Source organism: Phalangium opilio, unplaced genomic scaffold (assembly GCF_054372755.1).
Source record: "Phalangium opilio isolate 3A_F unplaced genomic scaffold, DU_Popi_V2 ptg000011l_1, whole genome shotgun sequence".
NCBI classification, from domain to species: Eukaryota; Metazoa; Arthropoda; class Arachnida; order Opiliones; family Phalangiidae; genus Phalangium; species Phalangium opilio.
In genome coordinates this window covers 3456786-3476110 of record NW_028324147.1, presented here as the reverse complement: position 1 = coordinate 3476110, position 19325 = coordinate 3456786, and the positions used below count along the sequence as shown (strand labels likewise).

Genomic DNA, 19325 nt, shown 5'->3' with positions numbered 1-19325 from the left:
TTAAACCTAAGCCTTATTTCCCAAGAGAGACTGAGAGAGAACCTTTTTACATCGTAAAAATACACAAACACGTAAGAAATAAAATTGTGTAAAACAAAAACCTTAACTTAGAAGCCGTGTTTTTAAAATTATGTAAAGTTGAGAAAGGAGAAACTTAAAATGTATATGTGATGCGCGTCCAAAGTAGACAGGGGCTTCCTGCACCGTGTATTTTTAGACAACCCTCTTTATGGTCTCTAGCTATTACGCAACTCGGCATACGAAAGAAACACACCCAATTTCTTCGTTCTGAAGAATGCGAGTTTTGAGAAAAAATAGGACCATCAAAAATTCAGCAGGAACCAGCTGCGGGAAAGAACAAGCTATACGACTGCTGGGTATCGGATAAAACACTTCAGAAGTACTTACACCTGAAGTACAATTTTTGTTAAGCCTTGTTTTAAATTTGGAAAGACATTTAGTTAAGCCTTGTTTTAAACTTGGCCAACATTTCGTTAAGCCTTCTTTTAAACTTGGCCAACATTTCGTTAAGCCTTGTTTGAAATTTGGCCAACAATTTGTTAAGCCTTGTTCTAAATTTTTCCCAACAATTCCTTAAGCCTTATTTTGAATTTTGTGGTTCAGCGATTTCGTCAATAGTTCGTAAAATAGGCTTAAAGCTCTGTCCACTTCAATATTTGTACTTCTGGTTGTCTTTAATACGTAGAAATATATCTTCCTTTCGCTGGTTCTACTAAGAAATCGCTTCTTTTCTTCTTGTAAAAAGACGGGCGGGCTTAAGAAAAACGAAAACCTCAAAATGAAAAGATTTCGAAATAGGTTCTGAAGGTTTTTAAAAAGGAACAGAGAAAAAAGAAATTTATACCGAAATTCGTGTAGAAATTCTTGTAGTAGAGAAAAGGATTTTTTTACTTGAAGAAATTGATATAAATGTTACAAGCGGGGAATAGTTTTACTTCAATCTTTTATCACCACCTCTTTCATTTTTATCTAGGCCTATTTTTCATAGAAATTTTTAAGCCTTGGTTTAATACTTATTAGAAATTATTTTTTAATTTAAAAAAGGAGTGAGTTATTGCGTAGTTCTTTTAACACTAAGACTAATTTTCCTTTGTTCATTTACAATTTCAGGTGTTGAAAAACGTAATCGAACCAACATCAAAGTTGACTCTTCATTAACAGACCAACATTTCTGCGTATGGAATGAACCATTCACTGAACAACGTACCAACTTTACAATCAACATTCATGTAAGTATTGTTTATAGTTATTCATATATTTTCAACAGAAATTAATATTTCAAGAAAAGAAAATATGTTCGTGCTCAGTTTTAAAACGCGATAAAATTTAAGAGAGCCAAGGCTTACCATTAAAACTTCAAAGTCATGATTCGGTTAACCTTTAGCTTCTTTAAAATTTTTAAGTACGCTTTTAAAAATTGAGAAATAATACAATTTTAATAAATATTACTCGAGGTTAGAGACAAATATCCATTTTGAAAAATCAATAATTCTGCTATCGTGCAGAAGGTACAGAGGGAGAGAAAGAGGAAATTGTAGGAAAAATCCCGCGGTATCGATGTCAGATTTCCCTTTCTTGTTCTTTCCCCGCTCTTTCGGTCTAGACTCCAGACTCCTTTACTAGGGCTTCTCCTAAGCCTAAAGTTCTCCCCCCCTGCCATCTCCCTTCCATTTATCCCACTGTATATGCACCTACAAGAGAAAAGCGGGAAAATGGTTTTTGGCGCGAAATGTTACGTCTAGGAAACCGTGTCTCGTATATCAATATTAACCTAAGGTATAGAGTATAGGTTTTTGCGCTGCTTTTTGGCCAAGAAGAAACACTTGTATCGTAGCTAGTATAGTTAGACAAGCTTAACGCTTTTACAAATCATGCTGCTATTATAACGGGAAAATTATTTATTATAGAGAGATTAAGTAAATTTAATTTTTAAGAAAGGCATTTAAATTTAATCACAAATTATCATATCAAAAATTTATGAGAACAAATATGTGGAGTTTAGATTGTAGATTATAGAGAAATTACGTAATATAATTTTTTAATATAAATACTTTAACGAAATTCAATTAAATATAATTTAAAATTAAATAATAAAAAATTTGAGAAAAATATGTGCTATAGGGAGAAGCCCGTTTTCAGGCTGAAACCTTCCCATGTATTTTCTACCAGCCCCTGTAGAAATGTTTACCCCGCTAAGCACTAATGAAAACCTTACGGGTAAATTTAGTATTGATTTTTAATTTTTAGTTCCCCCTATTTAAACGTGTTATTGGTCTATTAAATATTGATTAAAAAAATTTTAAATTGCACTTACATTCGTACCGTGGTGTGGTATAAGAAAAAATAAAAAAAACCTTAATTTTTTTACCCCTTTTTTTTTTAAAAAAAAATCTGGTGCCTCGAGGGCTTAGGGTTTTTGAAAGCCCTTAACGAAAATCGACTTTACGCTTACGCTTTACACTTTAAAAGAAAAGGAAATCCCCGACCCCCGAAGAAATCTTCCTTTCCTTGAAGGAAGAGAAGGAGAAGAAAAAAAAATGCCAGATTCTTTTGGTTCCCAAATGCGGAAGTATTGAAGAGGGCTTCGAGAAAATGAGCGAAAAGATAAAAGAAATGAATGCGAGAGAGCTAGGAGAGGGACACCCCGGATGAGGATGAAGATGCCGGTATAGAGGAGAGAGACAGAGAGATGGGGTTAGGGGTTAAAGGACGCGTCTAATGAAAATAGGTTTTGGTTTATATCTAGATAATAGAAGCTGTGGACTGATTTAAATAGGCTTAACTATTAAGAAAGGAAATATTAGACTTTAATTACACTGGCAGGAAATTTTTAGGCTTAACTACTTTGATTCAGAAGAAATTAGGCTTAAATGTACTTTGATTCGGAAGAAATTAGGCTTAAATGTACTTTGATTGGTAAAAATTAGGCTTAACTGTACTTTGATTGGAAAAAATTAGGCTTAACTGTACTTTGATTGGAAAAAATTAGGCTTAACTGTACTTTGATGGGAAGAAATTAGGCTTAACTGTACTTTGATTGGAATAAATTAAGCTTAACTGTACTTTGATATGAAGAAATTAGGCTTAACTGTACTTTAATATGGAAGAAATTAGGCTTAACTGTACTTTAATATGGAAGAAATTAGGCTTAACTGTACTTTAATATGGAAGAAATTAGGCTCAACTACTTGTCTACAACATGTAAAGAGTAAAGAGTAAAACTTTCATTTAGCCCTGCACTCCAAAAATTCCATATAGATTTGTCCTTTAAAGGCTTTGTCAGTGCATAGTTGGTGATCCCAGTGGCAGTTTTGGAGAGATGGGTAGACAGAGAGAAAGAGAGAGAGGGGGGTAGACCCTGTTAGGGAAAAAAAGAATGCCTTTCTTAATTGGTTCGCATCAACAGTCTGTCTTCGGTTAATTGGACGCTAGGCGCTTCCCCCCTCCCAACAAGGTCCAATAAGTAGAACTTGTAGAAGCAAGGAGTATTATTCCCCAAAGATGAATTGAATCGACCCAAGGCACCAGTCACGTTCAAAATCTACATTTTTTTGTGTGTGTGTGTTTGTGTACTAATGAAAAAAGGGGTGTTATTTCACCTCCATGGTTTAATTTAAGGAATGCATTTGAAAGTTAAAGAAAATGATAATGGCCTTGCTTGGTTCAGTCCAATTCCATTGATCAATATGATTAATATTTATATTATTTAGATTTATGTATAATTTGGTACTTTTTTTCAAAAGTAGTTTACAAGGTGTATACAGGGTGTTTATGGCATACTTATCGGAAACACCCTGTATAAATACATCCATAGAAACTAATTCCAATTACGTCTCCTTATCTTGCTCCTCCCATGTTTTTCATCCTCCCTGCCTAGATGTCTAGATCTTTCTAGAATTAGATAGGGGCGCTCTAGTCCAATAATAAAACGACCGTCGGATAAGGGGGAGGGGCGGAGGAAGGGGTTAGTTGGAATGGTAGAGTTCCACGAACCGAATGAAAAAGTGAAATGTGTGACAACGGAAGTTCCTTATTTCACTTCCACTCGTTTCCTATATCCAGTCAGCTAAACCGAACATTATCCAAGGCCTACTTGACTTCATTCCTTCTTTAACCTATCTCTACTTCCCTTAACATACCCTTATTCGTATTTCTACATGGACAAACTAACCTATGTTCATCTTCAAATAACGAATGAAGGTTTATTAAGGGAAGCTGAGAAATCAGGTAGATAGGTGTTTAGAGAAACTACCCATCCTTTAACTTTGCCTGCATTAACTCTAATTTGTCGAATGAACAATATCCCTCCCTTATAAGTAACGACTTCTCGTTAGTCTTCATTTTTATAAAGAAATCCGAAACTGATATATAATATGTTCAGTTTACACGAGTTAATACAGAAATGCTGATAAAAATAGCTAAAATCTTTAGGCTTAGCTGCGGCTTCGTATTCATTATTACAGATAAGTTGAACAGTACCTTAACCCTCTTATTAAGAAACTTTTTTGCATCCGTATTTCTTCATAACATTTTTCTCCCTTTTTTTTCTTTTGGTATAAGGGTAATTTTAGGCTTAGTGAAATATATAGCCAAGGCTTAGCAAGTATTTTATGATTTAGTGTACGTACCCTTATTTCGGTTGTAAATTTGGTTAGAAACTACAGGAGAACACGTTGTACCTGGGTTATTTTCTATAAAAAACGGCCTTGTTATAATATAACGTTTTCTTGGGATATGTTTTTATGGTTATGTGACTCGCTACACACACAGGACAGCGCAGTCGCGAATCTGCATGAATGAGCAGACTTAATTGAAATGTTACCAGAATTCCTCGCGATGATACTGCGCGCGCTGTTTAGTTTATAGGTTTTCTGTAGCTGTCTTCTCAGGATATGATATATATGCCTTTTCCTTTCCGTTTTCTTCATGACTGCTTCAAAATAATGAACTCACGAGTTAGGGTTAGGCCTAACTGTGACACTTTCTTGAGTTGAGAAAGGTCATGGGTTAGAATTAGGCCTAGATACTGCAGTTTTAGGAATTAATTACAACAATCCTTTTTTTTCTGCCAATTTTTATTTTCAAATTAGGCTTAACGAAATTCAAGTGCGGAACTTTAGGGTTAGGCCTAACTGTGACACTTTCTTGAGTTAAGAAAGGTCATGGGTTAGAATTAGATACAATCTTTTCCCTGCCAATTTTTATTTTGAAATTAGACTTAACGAAATTCAAGTGCGGAACTTTAGGGTTAGGCAATTCTTGAGTTGAGAAAGGTCATGGGTTCGATTTAAAAAAGTAATCAAATTTTGTGACGCGTTTTCAACCCTTTTTAAGTAGATCACTTTTTCAATTCACCACATCCATACGTTACACGTACTATGTAAAACCACACATATAATAACGTAACCAAAATACTATTATCTTCCCAACTTTCCTTTCCTTTTCCCGTTTGCCGTACACGTTTCCCTCATGATACATTCTCCAATACACGTATGAATATCTTTATAATTTTCTAGGGGATTTAATATAGGTTTTCATACCTTAATATAACTTCCTTGATCCTTTTTATTTGGTTACGTTATTGCTTGACGCTTCTATATCTATATCTACAATATAATAGTATATAAACTTCCATTTCCTACCATATTTAGGGGGGAACCAGAAAAGGGATGCAAATCTCCCCGTGGCGGTCTCACCAGGACTTTTATTTCGTTGGTGATACCGAAATTTTCTTGGCAGGGGCTTTGGGCCTTTTTTTCCTTTTCTAGATATTTTTTAAAGTCTTCTTGTCCCCGAGTAAGAAAAAAAGTGAACCAAAATTCAAATCATAACCTTTTGGCGTTTTTCCCTCCATACTACGTACGACCAAGGCTTAGCTCCTCACTTTACCGAGTTTATTCGTATTTTTATTATTATTATTTTGCGCAAAGTTTCCTTGTCCCTTTTTATATATATTTTTTATTCTGAAAAGTGTGATGTCATTTTGAAAGTACAGTGAAGTTAGTTTGGTTACTTTAAAGAAATTATATTAGCGCGTATGGAACTTTTAGAGTGAGATGACTGGCCTTTCCCGCAGCGCGTGAAATATCCCTAAATCTAAATTTAAGTCTACTGGAAAATGCATTAGGGTGGAAGGTGTAGAATAGGGTTAAATAAAATGCTGTAGATTACGCCTTTTTTCAATGGAAAACTCCTTATGAGATGAACTATATTTCTCCGGGCTCGCGCGCGCCAGGAAATTCTACCGACTTTTCATTCTCCAACCTCCATCTCGATCCCGACTTTATCAAATTTTGTTCAACGGGAATGGTTTAATACATTTAAAGGCGGGGATAATATTTTTCTCGCGCTATTTGATTTACCTTTATCTTTATTAATTTATTCAAGGTGAACGAAATCGTGTCGCTTTCTCCTCTTTATTAAGCGCTTATCGCGTTTCCAAAATACGACTATTTCGATGCACGAACGAAAAGAAGGGGGTTATTTTCTCTTCTGGCCCCCTACCGGCAAAAATTTACATTTCTTTTTATTTTACTAAAGTTCTATGTATATGATCCCTTTCTTTTGATAGCCAGGGGTTCGTTCGGTCGTGACTTTGTGATTGTTAAAGGACCTTTTTATTCCCTGGTCGAATTTATATAACTTTATTTCGGAAGTCTGGCAATAACGTGCGGACGACAAAAACTCATTTTCTTTCCTAGATATTATTAATATATTTTATTTGTTTATTTTCTTTTTTAAAATTCTTTCTTTTCTTATGATATGATATGGTCTGGATTTTATTTTTCTGACTTCGTTACAAGAGAGAGATATTGACTTGGTTTTTAATATACCGTGATTTTATAAAAAATACTGTAGAATAAAATTTAACGAAATGGTTTCTCTTGGTTGGAACTTAGTTACGTGGTCATATTCATAGGAAAAGAATTAGGCTTAACTGGTTTGAGGGAGGAAGATGATTAGACTTAACTGGTTTGAGGGAGGAAGATGATTAAGCTTAACTGGTTTGAGGGAGGAAGATGATTAGGCTTAACTGGTTTGAAGGGAGAAGATGATTAGGCTTAACTGCTTTGATTGAAGAAGATGATTAGGCTTAACTGCTTTGAGGGAAGAAGATGATTAGGCTTAACTGCTTTGAGGGCAAGAAGATGATTAGGCTTAACTGGTTTGAGGGCAAGAAGATGATTAGGCTTAACTGGTTTGAGGGCAAGAAGATGATTAGGCTTAACTGGTTTGAGGGCAAGAAGATGATTAGGCTTAACTGGTTTGAGGGCAAGAAGATGATTAGGCTTAACTGGTTTGAGGGCAAGAAGATGATTAGGCTTAACTGGTTTGAGGGCAAGAAGATGATTAGGCTTAACCGGTTTGAGGGAGGAGAATAATTAGGCCTAACTGCTTTGTTAAGCCTAATTTTCTTAGGCTTATCTTCTTTCGAACGAAATTATAGGCCTAACTGATCAAACCCCATTTTAAAAATTTCCCCTGGAAGTGAAACTTCCCCAATATACTAGAACCTTAAAGGGATTTCATCCTTCGAACAGTTTTTTTTACTGGGCAAAGCTGTCAAATAGAATATTTTTTCTTGACACATATTCCTCGTCCCTCGCACCAGCTGCGTTTTGGGAGAGAAAAAAAATCATATTTCTTGTCTCTCCAAGACTTATCTTCTAAAAAATTTAAGATCCTTTGATCATGCGAGAATTCGTGTCAGTTTTTAGGCAAGGAAAAAAACTGTCACCAGGAATTTATATATTTAAAAGAATAAGGAATGAATAACCTTTATCAATTCGCCTAGTAACCCAATGAAGAGCTCCATCTTCTTTTATCTTATTGGCTCACTAAATCTAGCTTATTTCAAATAAATTCTTGGCTACATAATTAATACAACTCCAAGGAACCAACTTTCGACATTGATTCTCGTATAGCCAGGTGAGGCGCTGCTGTCAAAGGCTTAGTAATGCTAGCATTACGAAGTATAGGTAGTGTCATACTTATGAAAGGAACATATCTTAAAAACTTATGTTAATGTGAACAAGACCTTTTGATCGAGATAGAAGAAAAATAATTTTTAAACTATGCACGAATTGAAAGTTTTACATTTTTATGGATTATAAAGTTTATAATATTTTTTCTCTTGAATGCGCAGGCGATATTAAAAACTTTTGAAGGGATTTAGTCGCCCTAGGAAATTTGGGCAAAAATTCGTGGGCCATCCCAATTTCCATTCGTAATATTCCATAGAAAATAACCTAAACTAACATTACCGTATTAAACGTAACCGTACCTTTAACTTTGTAGCAAACTCCGGTTGACACTTAACTCAAGTCGCCTCCAGTGTTTTCATTTTACTTTTTTTTTATATACTGTGTGTGTGTGTGCCTTTTTTAATAACCAAAAATATAAGAGAAGAAGATTGCGGAAAAAATTAAGTCGAGAAACCGAAACACATAGGTATGGGGGGGGAAAGGCGTCAGATGTAAAATGTCGTAATGTTTAATAGTTGTACCCTTTGAAGATACTTAGTTTTTGCTGTAAATAATAGAAATGCGACGAACGTGCCTGGAAGGCCTTTATATTACGGCCGTCTTTTATACTTTGTACCTCCGTACCTTCTCCGCGCGCGTCCGTTTTTCGGTTGGAACCCCCTCCCCCCCCCCGGGAGGAGTATAGTTGGGAAGAGGAAAAGGGATCGTAAGAGGCTGGAAAGAGGAAAGATACTCTCAGCTCTAGAGAAGAATAAAATCGTTAAAAATCAATTCTTTCTTTTTTTTCTTTTTGCGCCCCGCTAAAGTTGAATAGGATCCGTAGAGAGTTTAAACACAGAGATGGTGTGCTTATACAGTACCTACAACGGACAGGACATAAGAGATAGGCGAGGGTATAATGCCTAGAAGTTAAAAGAACCATGCAGAATCGCTCGCTTTTCAAACGATATTAGAAACTGCATTTTTCCAAAAACTAAATACTTTTTACGGGGAAATTTGAAAAGAAACATTTTAAGTAAACTTGTTTCTATTGATTTTGACTTGTTAAGCCCAACTTTTGTGATTAGATTTATACTGTACATAGTTTGTTCTTCCTCACATGCGACCGTATTCACTAATCACGTGAATTGTTAAGCCTAAAGTTCAAAAACAAAGGCTTAACAAATTTTATTCACGCAGAACGTTTAATCCTTCCCCTTTAAGCGTTATTAGATTACTTAATTATCGGGCTAATTAATGAGAATTGATGTGCAACCGTATTCGCTAATCACATGATATTACTCTATCAATTGTTAAGCCTAAAATTCAAAAACAAAGGCTTACCAAATTTTATTCACGTAGAACTCTTAATCCTTCCATTTAAGCGTTATTAAATCAGTTGATCGAAATAATTTAAACTTAATTACTTAAATCCGGTTTTATCAAGCAGAGGTTACGTGTGAAGTGACCTTCCCCTCGAGAAATTATGCCTTAGAGAATATTTTGGTAAAATACGGTTGAGCAAATACAAAAGGAGAAAATGTTGTTATCAACTTAATTTTGTGGCGCGCTGAAAATTCTCTCATTCGAGGGTTTCTATTATGTATTCATTTATTTCCCGCTTCTAGAATTAAAAATAGAATACTCTCAAAAATCCTGTAAATAAACAAATTTCATAGGACCCCATTTATGCTTATGGCACACACCCTTGGCGATTATGCAAATCATAAAATAGTACCAAAAGCGGAAAACACACCTTTGAGAGCTGCTGTATAGGAGAACCCGCTCTAATTCAATATTATTTTTACAAAACGAAAAGACGTACGCAACAACTCTAAAAATTCCTCAAGCTCTCTTGAAATATTTATAATAATGTTTTCTATAGGTTTTGATATAGTTTAATCATGGATAAACAATGCGCGTGCGGAAATTTGTTTTCACGCTATAGGATCGGCAACTCCCTATCTCGAACGACAGCTTATTCTGTATATACTCTGTTACAACATCGGTTGTCAGCACGCGCAAAGCTAGGTCTCTATGTAATCTAGCCTTGCGCGTGCTGACAAGAGACAAAAAACTTCAGGATCTGCAGGATTTAAAATCAGTTTAAAATATCCTGAAGTTTTTTGTCTCTTGTCAGCACGCGCAAGGCTAGATTACATAGAGACCTAGCTTTACGCGTGCTGACAACCGACGTTGTAACAGAGTGTATACAGAATATTCTGACGCCCGAGATAGGGAGTTGCCTATCCTGTAGAGTGAAAACAAATTTCCTCACGCGCATTCTTCATCCATGGTTTAATCGTGCCAAGGCTTAACATGTTAGTGTTTAAAATTTGAATTTTAATGCTTTTTACGATCAAATGAGGGTAGTTTATAAAAGGCACTACATTTTCTCGCCCTCAATACGTGTAAAATTTTCTCGATAAATTACTGCGCTGTTGTACAGCTATGACGTAATTGTCCGCCATTAAAAGGGCAAAATAACGTTCGGTTAATATTAGAAAATTTTATAACGTCGTACCAGTACGGATGGCTTTGAAGTTTGAACATCAACTCTAACCCTAAATTTGAAGGGAATATAAAGTTTTGAAAATCGAGTTTACATTTAATACTATTAAGAATTTTGAAATAAAAAAGCTTGCCTTTCCATGCATATATAGTTGACGATGAAATTTTGGGGACAACATCTAATCGAATTAAAATAATCCCTTTCATCGGCAAATTTCGCAGCACTAATAATGGAGACAGAGTAGGGTCCCCTAATTCGATTTTTCCCCTTGAATGGACCATACCCAAAAATGTCTCCCTTAGGCCATAATATAATGACCCCCTTTCTACCGCCCCCTTCCCCGCCGTATACATTTATAACCAAAACTTAATTTAAATATCCCTCGGGCTGAATTTTTAAAAATTAAAACTGAAAATTAAAAATTTTCAAAATATAAAAGTTGCATGCATGCAATGCTGCTGGCTGTAGGCGATGCATGCATGAACCTACCCAAACTTGATTGGATAAACAAATATTTATGTTATGTAGACGAATTATTTTATACAGTGAAAATTGTTTGTCCATTTCTTGAAGTTTTATATATAGTTCTTGTTGGGTTAGATATTAAAGGGGTAATAAAATGTCGTACTGTTTTGATCATATGTGAAATATAAGTTTAGTTTTGTTTGTAAATAGGGAATATTTCGATAGTAGTCACAACCCGGGGCTGCTCGTCAGGACATTCTTGTTACTTTTCTGTCAGCCATTTTCCAATATGGCGGCAGATTCGCAAAATATTTCTTAATAAGTACGTACTATTTAAGAGTAATGTCTCTGCAAAGTTTCAATCTTTTAGCTAAGGCGGATTGATACCATTTTCAGCAGAAAGTCAGGGTACTTGATGGACAAAGGGTAGTACCAAGTAGCATCGCCATTCGCCTCGCCTCCTGGTGTAAATTTTATCAATCCTCATAGTCTGAAAACTGTATCAGAACTTTAAGAGGATCCAGAATAGAGAGACTCTAGCATTTTCTACTTCAAGTAGTGGCCTTCTTATAATTATAAAAATATAGATAAAAAAATTTTAAACCGTTTTAATGATTTTTAGAATTAGAATGACTATACACACACAATGTGGTAAATATATATTAACAATATAACGGGGGTATGGCAATAGAGTATAGTGTCGGCGTTAATGTGTGTTAGTTAAACAGCAGGGTCTGCCTAAGGACTAAGGGCCTAGTACGCCAGGAAAGGGCTGAACATTTTCTCTCTCTATGTACCCCTTATTCGTTTGGGAGCAATTAAGACGCTCTTTAGTATTTGGTTCGTAAGCCTTTGCATCACGCTATTTCTAGGGGGAATCGTGCTAGCCTTCGGGCGTTGGTACGAAGACTTAACAAGTTCGTTCGTTTGAACTCGGTTCTTGGTTTTGAGAAAATATAGGGGGGGCGTTAATATTCCTGCCCCCATCTAGGAAGAGCAAGCTCCTTTTAGCTAAGGGCCAAGGGTGCATTTTAGGGTCCTGGAAGCACGGGCGGGCTAGGTTGAGTTTTGGGTGGAATTATTTTCATTTGCCCCTGGCGAATCTGTTTGCTATTCCCCCGTCCTTCTGCCTCTTTGAGACGAAATCGCGGTTTTGATATTAAAATTGAAGCCCATGAGAAAGGCTTCCGTCTCGCTCTCTCTCAAGAAAACTGGGCATATGTAGGGCCCAACCTAATCCTCTATTTATTGAGGTAGAGATTTGTCCACTCCTGCACCCCCTATAACAGGCTACGTTCATATTTTCTGTGGATGCTGTGTTCTAGAACGCGTTTCCTAAGCTGTTGGTAAACGAATATGCTTGGATTCTCATTTCTCGCACTCACTCACGTGACCGTTTCTAAGTCTGTAGGCGTTTAGAGGGGACATTTACTGTTGTATATAGATAATCTTTCAGTAGTTGAATACAGCTATTTCGTTACGTCTTTTGTAGTAGTTATCCCCTTGGAAACATTTCTAACTTCCTCAAGAATTATTTAAATTTAGTTTTAAAATGTTTTCTTGCCTTTTTGGCTGTAAAGTTATTGTTTTAAAGGGGTGGTGAACGAAAATTATGTCTGTTATTTGATTTTACACAGTCCAAAACTCGGACAAAGTTTGGTTTTCATTTGAAGTTAAGCCTTGGCGCTGAATATTGTTTTTATTTTTTAAAAAAAATTCTACCTCTCTCTTTAAAAAATCCTTCATTACTTCAGTTTACAAACCTTTAAAGTTTGCAGAGCATAACCTTACAACAAATTCGTAACCTTATCCATGTCGTGTTTAGCCCCAATCCCAGCTATTATCATATATTCAAAACCACCCTAAGCCTTGGTCTATTACTAAACGCGTGATATAATAACAGGAGCGTTTATTTCACTGAACTCGTGTTTAAACAAGGCTTAACTTTAACGTTGTTGCCTCTTTTTTCATTGTAAATAGGACCCAAGGGACTCTCGTTTCCCCCCCCCCTATTGCAGTGTTACCAAGCACCTTTATAATGAGAGAATAGTATGGGTTAAATTTGGTGAGTGACTTCTAAGGGGCTAAAAACGCTATTACCAACTCGTTGTCGAAAAGTCGACGTGCTTAACGGAGCGAACCTAATGTTTCCCCTTGCACACTTAGCTTGCTAGCTTTGCGCTCGTTGCTGACTCCTTTTTTTTTTTTTTTTTAGTTTTTGCGTCGTCGAGGTCTCAAATCTCGTTTCGTTAAACAAACAGCGAAAAACGTGAAAGTCAATTTGTTACTTTTCTCTTTACCTTAATTTTTGCCGCTCACCAAAGTTAAACTTCTAGATATGCATAATAGATTTGTATAATAAAGAGTGGTTTAGATAATGAACCTCAAACCAAAGTTCTCCAGTCTTACAAAGAACTACTAAAAGATAACTTAACTTAAAGATAAGTTATCTTTTAGTAGTTCTTTGTAAGACTGGAGGACCACCAGCCTTGTTGCTAATACAGATGGCGCTAGCGTATAAAGTTAGATATTTGTTAAGCCTTTGTTTTTTATTTAAGTTTCGCACGCGCTTTGTCACGTGATTAGTGAATACTGTCGGACGTTATAGGCCTAGGAAGAACACCTTTTTTATAGTTTTAACCTAAACCACCTTGTAAAAGGTGAGGCTGGTTCTGAACACTGGTGGTTAAATTTTAAGGAGCTACGTGTTTGCAGGTTGGCCTTACTTTGGGTTGAAGTTGTAGTATAGAAGCTAATCTTGACACACACAAAATGTTTGAAAGGACTTTGACAGTTTTAGTTTTAGTTTAAGTTAGGCTTAGCGGGTTTGTATGAAAAGGGACTGGACTAGCCTCATGCTGCGGACGACGCGAATTCTAATTTTCGTTTTTGGGCCAACTTTGGGTAGTTAATTACAAAATATATGTTTATTATAATGATTTTAAAGCTTATAACGTGTAGAATCCGAATATTAACTTAGTTTTTAGTTTAGTTAAAATTATTTTACTTTAAAAGTTGCTTATGGTATTATCTATGGCGCCTGTAGAACTGTTTAACCCGCAGCACAGTTGTGTTCAGGGAAAAGCCAACGCATAGGGGCAAAATCATATTATTTTCTTCAGAGACAAAATTAAGCATAACTTTTTTTATTTAATTAAGAATTAAATAAGCATTTGAAAGTTTATGAAGCTTATAATTAAGTTCGATTTAAACTTTATGTTTAAGTTTGACTTTTCTATAAAAAAATTAGGCCTATTCTTAGATCCCATCCTAAGTCTCTAAGACATGATCTTAGGCAAATTCCCGTTACAACGTTCTATTTGCGTGTTATGCCCTAATGTATGTACTTGCGTAAATATAGGCGTTAGCTCTCCTAAACTGTGAATGGTATCAATCTATCACTGTCTCTCCCTTACTTTGAAATATTCATGCTATAGATCGCCTCCACCAATCATAAAGCTCCAAACAGTCTTTTTTTATTCTTTTCTCTATATAACTGTCGACGTACGCCATCTATATTTAGTTCCGACACCCCACCCGCATCCTGGAAAACTAAAAAAAAAAAAAAAAGAAATAAGGAAATTTTCGAAAACGTTTTTCTCTCCCCTGAATATTTTAATAGAATGTGAAATTTCAGCCAGCCAAGGCCTAACGATAGTAGATATAGAACGAATTTTTGGGGGTGTAGAGAAAATAATTGCTTTTGTTTAACGATGGTTTTGAGACCGGACTTAATTAAATCCCAAACGTAATTAATTTTTTTCTTTCTCTCCCTCCGTCTCTTTTCTCTAAACTTAAAGCTTCTCCGGTTTTTGAAAAATTTTGTTTTTAGAGATGAGGGAATTATAATTAAGATCCAAAGTTTATTCTCATCCATTCATTCGCTTTTCAAATTCTAAATTGAGACGGTTAAAATTTAATTGAAATTTATTTATTTATTGGAATTATTCAGTTTTTTTTTTGTTGAGTGATCTAATTCTAATGATTTTTTTTATTTTTGTCTATTTTAAACAGAAACCTTTTGGAAGGAACGTGACTGCTTTGTTAATTTCCCTTCAAAATCTAACTTCCGGTGAAATTCTTGTGGAAAAATGGCTACCTGTTACCGAAAATCGTCTAGAAAGGTAAGCCTTGGTCTTTACTCCAATACAATTTATAAATACCTCAAGCGTCGTCTGCTTCACAGATAAACTTAACAGTAGTATTTGTAATTCTAAAATCAAATTCTAACCAAGGCTTAAAATCTGTCGTTCAATAGAATTTTAAACCTCCAACATCGTCTGCTTAACTGTTAAGCCTAATCATACTATTATTATTCTCCAATAAGTTAAATTAACCGTCTCTTATCTTAAACTCGTTTGAATCTCATTGAGATTAAACTTCAGTAAAATGTATAAACTATAAATAGGGTTAAGGTATTGCAGCCAAGGCTTAAAATCGATATTAATATATAATAAAGCTAGTAGTAATACGTGTCACGTCTTAAAATTTAAACCACTATCTATCCCTTGACACGGTACACCTAGATCCCTAGTTGTATGCAGGTTCCCTTCCTCGGTATCGATTTAAACTTCCTTTAGAAATAAAAAAGAAAAAACTTTGCTTTTCCTCTGGGGACATTCTCACTGGCAATCCAATGATTAATGGTACATTTCGTATCTTATTCCCACTATACTCTTTATATCCTCGACGATTCTAAACGAAGCGAACCGAATTTTAGAAGCAAAAAAAAAAAAAAAAAAGAAATACCCTTTTCCAAAACGCCTTGGTTTCATACCGAAGTTTTTTTTCCTTAAATTTTCTCGCTAACCTGAGTTTCCAGAATATGCATGCATGCCTAGATACAGTTCTCGAGAGGTTCAACACCTCTAATTTTCTTCAAAGCTGCAGTTATTTAGATTATGCCTATCTCTCATGACTGACTGCTGAAAATTTAGGCCTAGCGCCCAAACTTGGAAGCTGAAAATTGTTTTCCCTGTAGTCCTGTGCATTAGTAAGTAATATTAAAAATCAGAAAGTGAGACAGTAACTAGAGCCCTCTCTGAGGCAACGGAGAAATATTTACTGCCCCTATTAAAAACCTACAGCGCAGGCGCTAAAAGCGAGATGGAAGGCAATGGTTTTCCCCCTTGTCTTCCCCTCTTAGTTACACCAAAATGGTCCATTCGCAATTTCTATTTTCGTTGGAGATAGGAGAGTAGTGGGTATCCCCTCGAAGCCACGAGCTTCTAAACGCGATTTGTGAACCCTTTGGAATGAAAAATTAAGCCTTTGCACTTTTAAGAAGTATAGAATAAGAAAGGGAGAGGGAAGATATCTTCCGTAGCTCTGTGGAGTCTGCGGTGTAAAAGGGATAGAATCTTTTAGTCTTTCTTAAGCCAACCAAGCGTAGAATGGACGGAACACCAAAAGAGGATTTTTTTTTTTCATTCCTTCTTTTCTATTTCTTTATTACTACTGCGCTCTTTTTCTTAATTTATTTCTAGGCACTGATGAAAAATTCTCTTTGATTCCGTCTTATTATTATTTCATTTGGGATATGGGCCTAGGTGTAGTAGGTGCTGAGGATTACACCAGCTGCAGTGTTGTGTTGGCATTTCTATTTTAAAATTAAATAGATGAAATTTAAAAGAGGCTAGGGTTAGAGAATAATACTCGATATATCAACATTTGTTAGTGTGATAAAAAAAAATAGGAAGAAAGTATTATGATATTCTGAAGAAATGAGAATCGAAGCCATGCATACCATAGTAGCAATAGCAAAAGCAAATATAGATTACTGAAAGTAATTAGGCACTGTGGAGGTAATTGAAAGCCTATCAGAATTATATGTTTACTCCAATCATGTCTTCGTCTCTTTATCCAACGTTTCTTTGGTCGGTCGACCAATCAGTGGCTGTATACTTTAATATAATACCGTATTATCATACGTCGTCTGCACTCTTCTCTCTATTTGCCTTTGATAATAGAAATAAAACTATATAAAAAAGAAAGAACGATTTAATTTGATAGCTAGCACTGAAACTACAGAGAAGACAAGCCTCTGCGGAGAGAACGAGAGAGATCCAGTATCGTTGATTGTATATCTCTTCTCTCCAAGTTAAGTTCTCTTCACTCATTTCACCGCCCCTAACATTTATATAAAAGCCTTTGGCCTCTTATAGTGGACAGGCCGAGGGAACTGAGGGCAGGGGGGTCTTTGTTCTAGATGGAAAAATGCACTCTTCTTCCTAGCTAACTCAGTATAGTCTCAGCTAAGCCTTGGGGTTTCTTTTTATTGATTGCGTTCATCGAATTCAATTTCGATCATGTCCGACTAGGAAGAAGTGCTGTTACGTGTTCGCTGTACTCCCCTCTCCCCTTCCAACAAAAGATACATTTGGATGTAATTCATTGTCTTGTTTTTATATCCTGAATGTATTTATTTATTTATTTATTTATTCATTCTCTATGGGAAAAATTTCACGAACATCGGATATTAATTCGAAATTATTGGAGTGTTACTAAAGTTTGTTTAGTTATCAAGTGAGTGATAACTTAACTGTCTATTTAGATCTCGTGCTCTCATAGAACCAACCCTTCAGTCGATAGTTATCACGTGATGTGACGTCATAGATTCGGTGTTTCACGCGCTAGAGTAGAAGCTCGTGCAATTATCTCTAGTATTTTCTTTTTCCATTGGCGCCATTTTACAGTCTGCTTTGAGACTCTAGATTTTTTTGAGGTTTTCTTTGAGTTTTTCCCGCGCGCTAAGTGAGAAAAAAGGCGGGAAGAAAAACATTGCTTGTAAAAGCGTAACGAATGGGTAAAGGTTTAAAAGAGTGAGCGGCGTCGGGCTATTGCACCCACGAGGGTCGTAGCCGTAAAGAGAGCTATCTTTATTACCGGGCTTTAGTTTCCTAGCTCTTGCTATGCCATCGAATCGGAAGGAACTCCACTAATATATCGTATAGCCTAAAAAGAGTGCCTAGTCTAAAGGTTATATAGGGGTCTATTACCCTCTAATGATCGCTACCAGATTTTCGCCAAGTGATTCGCTTTATTGGCTAACTCCTTTCCTAGCTTTTGGGTCTAGGTCTGAAATTCGTTAATTTTCAAAAACTAACATGGTACAGCAAAATGAACTGAACTGAACCACAGAAATTTATAAATTTATCTTGAAGGAGAAAGATACCTAATAACAATAGCTCAGTTGGCACACAAATGCAAATTAGTTTTATTATTTAGCAATTTCATTGCAAGGAATTTTACTACTACTAATTATTATCCCTGATTTTTCCAAATAGTTATTATGGTTTTCCCGGATATTTCCCAGACTTTTTGACTCAAAACCAATTTCCTTTGTATTTTCAAGCCTTCTCTATTTGTTAGTATGCACCATGATCATAACCAAGCACAAAAATTAACACTAAAACCCCATAAATCATCTACAAAACATTTATTTTTTTTTATTTAAAATAGGAACCGACAAACATTGTCCTTTCATGAAAAATGTTATGGTAAATACAAGAATCCTTAAAAAAAACCTTTAAGCAAATTCCCTGGTTTAGCCTAGGCAAATATAACAGTAAATTTTTAAAAAAAAACTGCAAAGAAACCAAAATTCCATTAAATAAGATGTATAAATATATATATATATATAGTAATATATTAGTCGTGTGTGTCCCCTTTAGAAACCCCATGATAAATAGTAACCAAAAAAGGCCAATAGCACATTCAGAAAGTACAATACATTAGATCCTATTTCCATCGCGTTAAATGTACTGTATCTGTAGTACTTTCGCCCTGAAACGGATATGCACGAGACATGTATAGCGCGTGAAAAGCTCCTTTTTCTATTGTGAAACATTTTTTAATGTCCAAGAGGGTGCATGCATGCTTGCTTCAAAAGGAGTCCTTCTTAAGAAATGACAATAGAATTTTAGTTTAAAAAAATTGCCACTGCAATAGGATTTAGGTTGGAACCGCTACGGTCTATGGTTCTCTTCGAGGGGCTCGCCACTCGCGTGGTAAACGGTGTACTAACTGTATTTGTACTACAGAGTGAGTGATCAGCTCCTCGGTTGGTTTGGTTAAATTGTTTTGAAAAAAAAAATAAACATCGTCAAAGTTTAAGCGGATTGATACATATTGTAAATCTTCGTAAGAAAGAAAATAGAAAATAGTATTTTCTCTTCTTGTATGGTCTTTGAAGAAGAGAAATAAACGCTTAAAAAAATTCGTCACATTTACATCGCGCCTGGATTTATTGAACAAGGGTTTCGGGGAAATTCAGAGTACAAGTCTGAATTTTATTTTAATGGGAAAAGATTCAAATAAGAGACGGAAATAAAATAACCTTTTTCATTTTTTTCGTTCTTTTT

At 35.5% G+C, this 19325-nt stretch overlaps 1 protein-coding gene across 2 annotated transcripts in view; it reads left to right on the top strand.

Moving 5' to 3' along the window:
- LOC149709904 (uncharacterized) overlaps positions 1–19325 on the top strand; it is a 380702-nt gene that overhangs the window by 319087 nt on the left and 42290 nt on the right. For both annotated transcript variants that reach the window (XM_089858152.1, XM_089858151.1), the window contains exons 11-12: positions 1132–1250; positions 14977–15086. In XM_089858152.1, coding sequence (XP_089714278.1) covers positions 1132–1250; positions 14977–15086 — 229 coding nt within the window. The remainder of the gene's footprint in view (positions 1–1131; positions 1251–14976; positions 15087–19325) is intronic.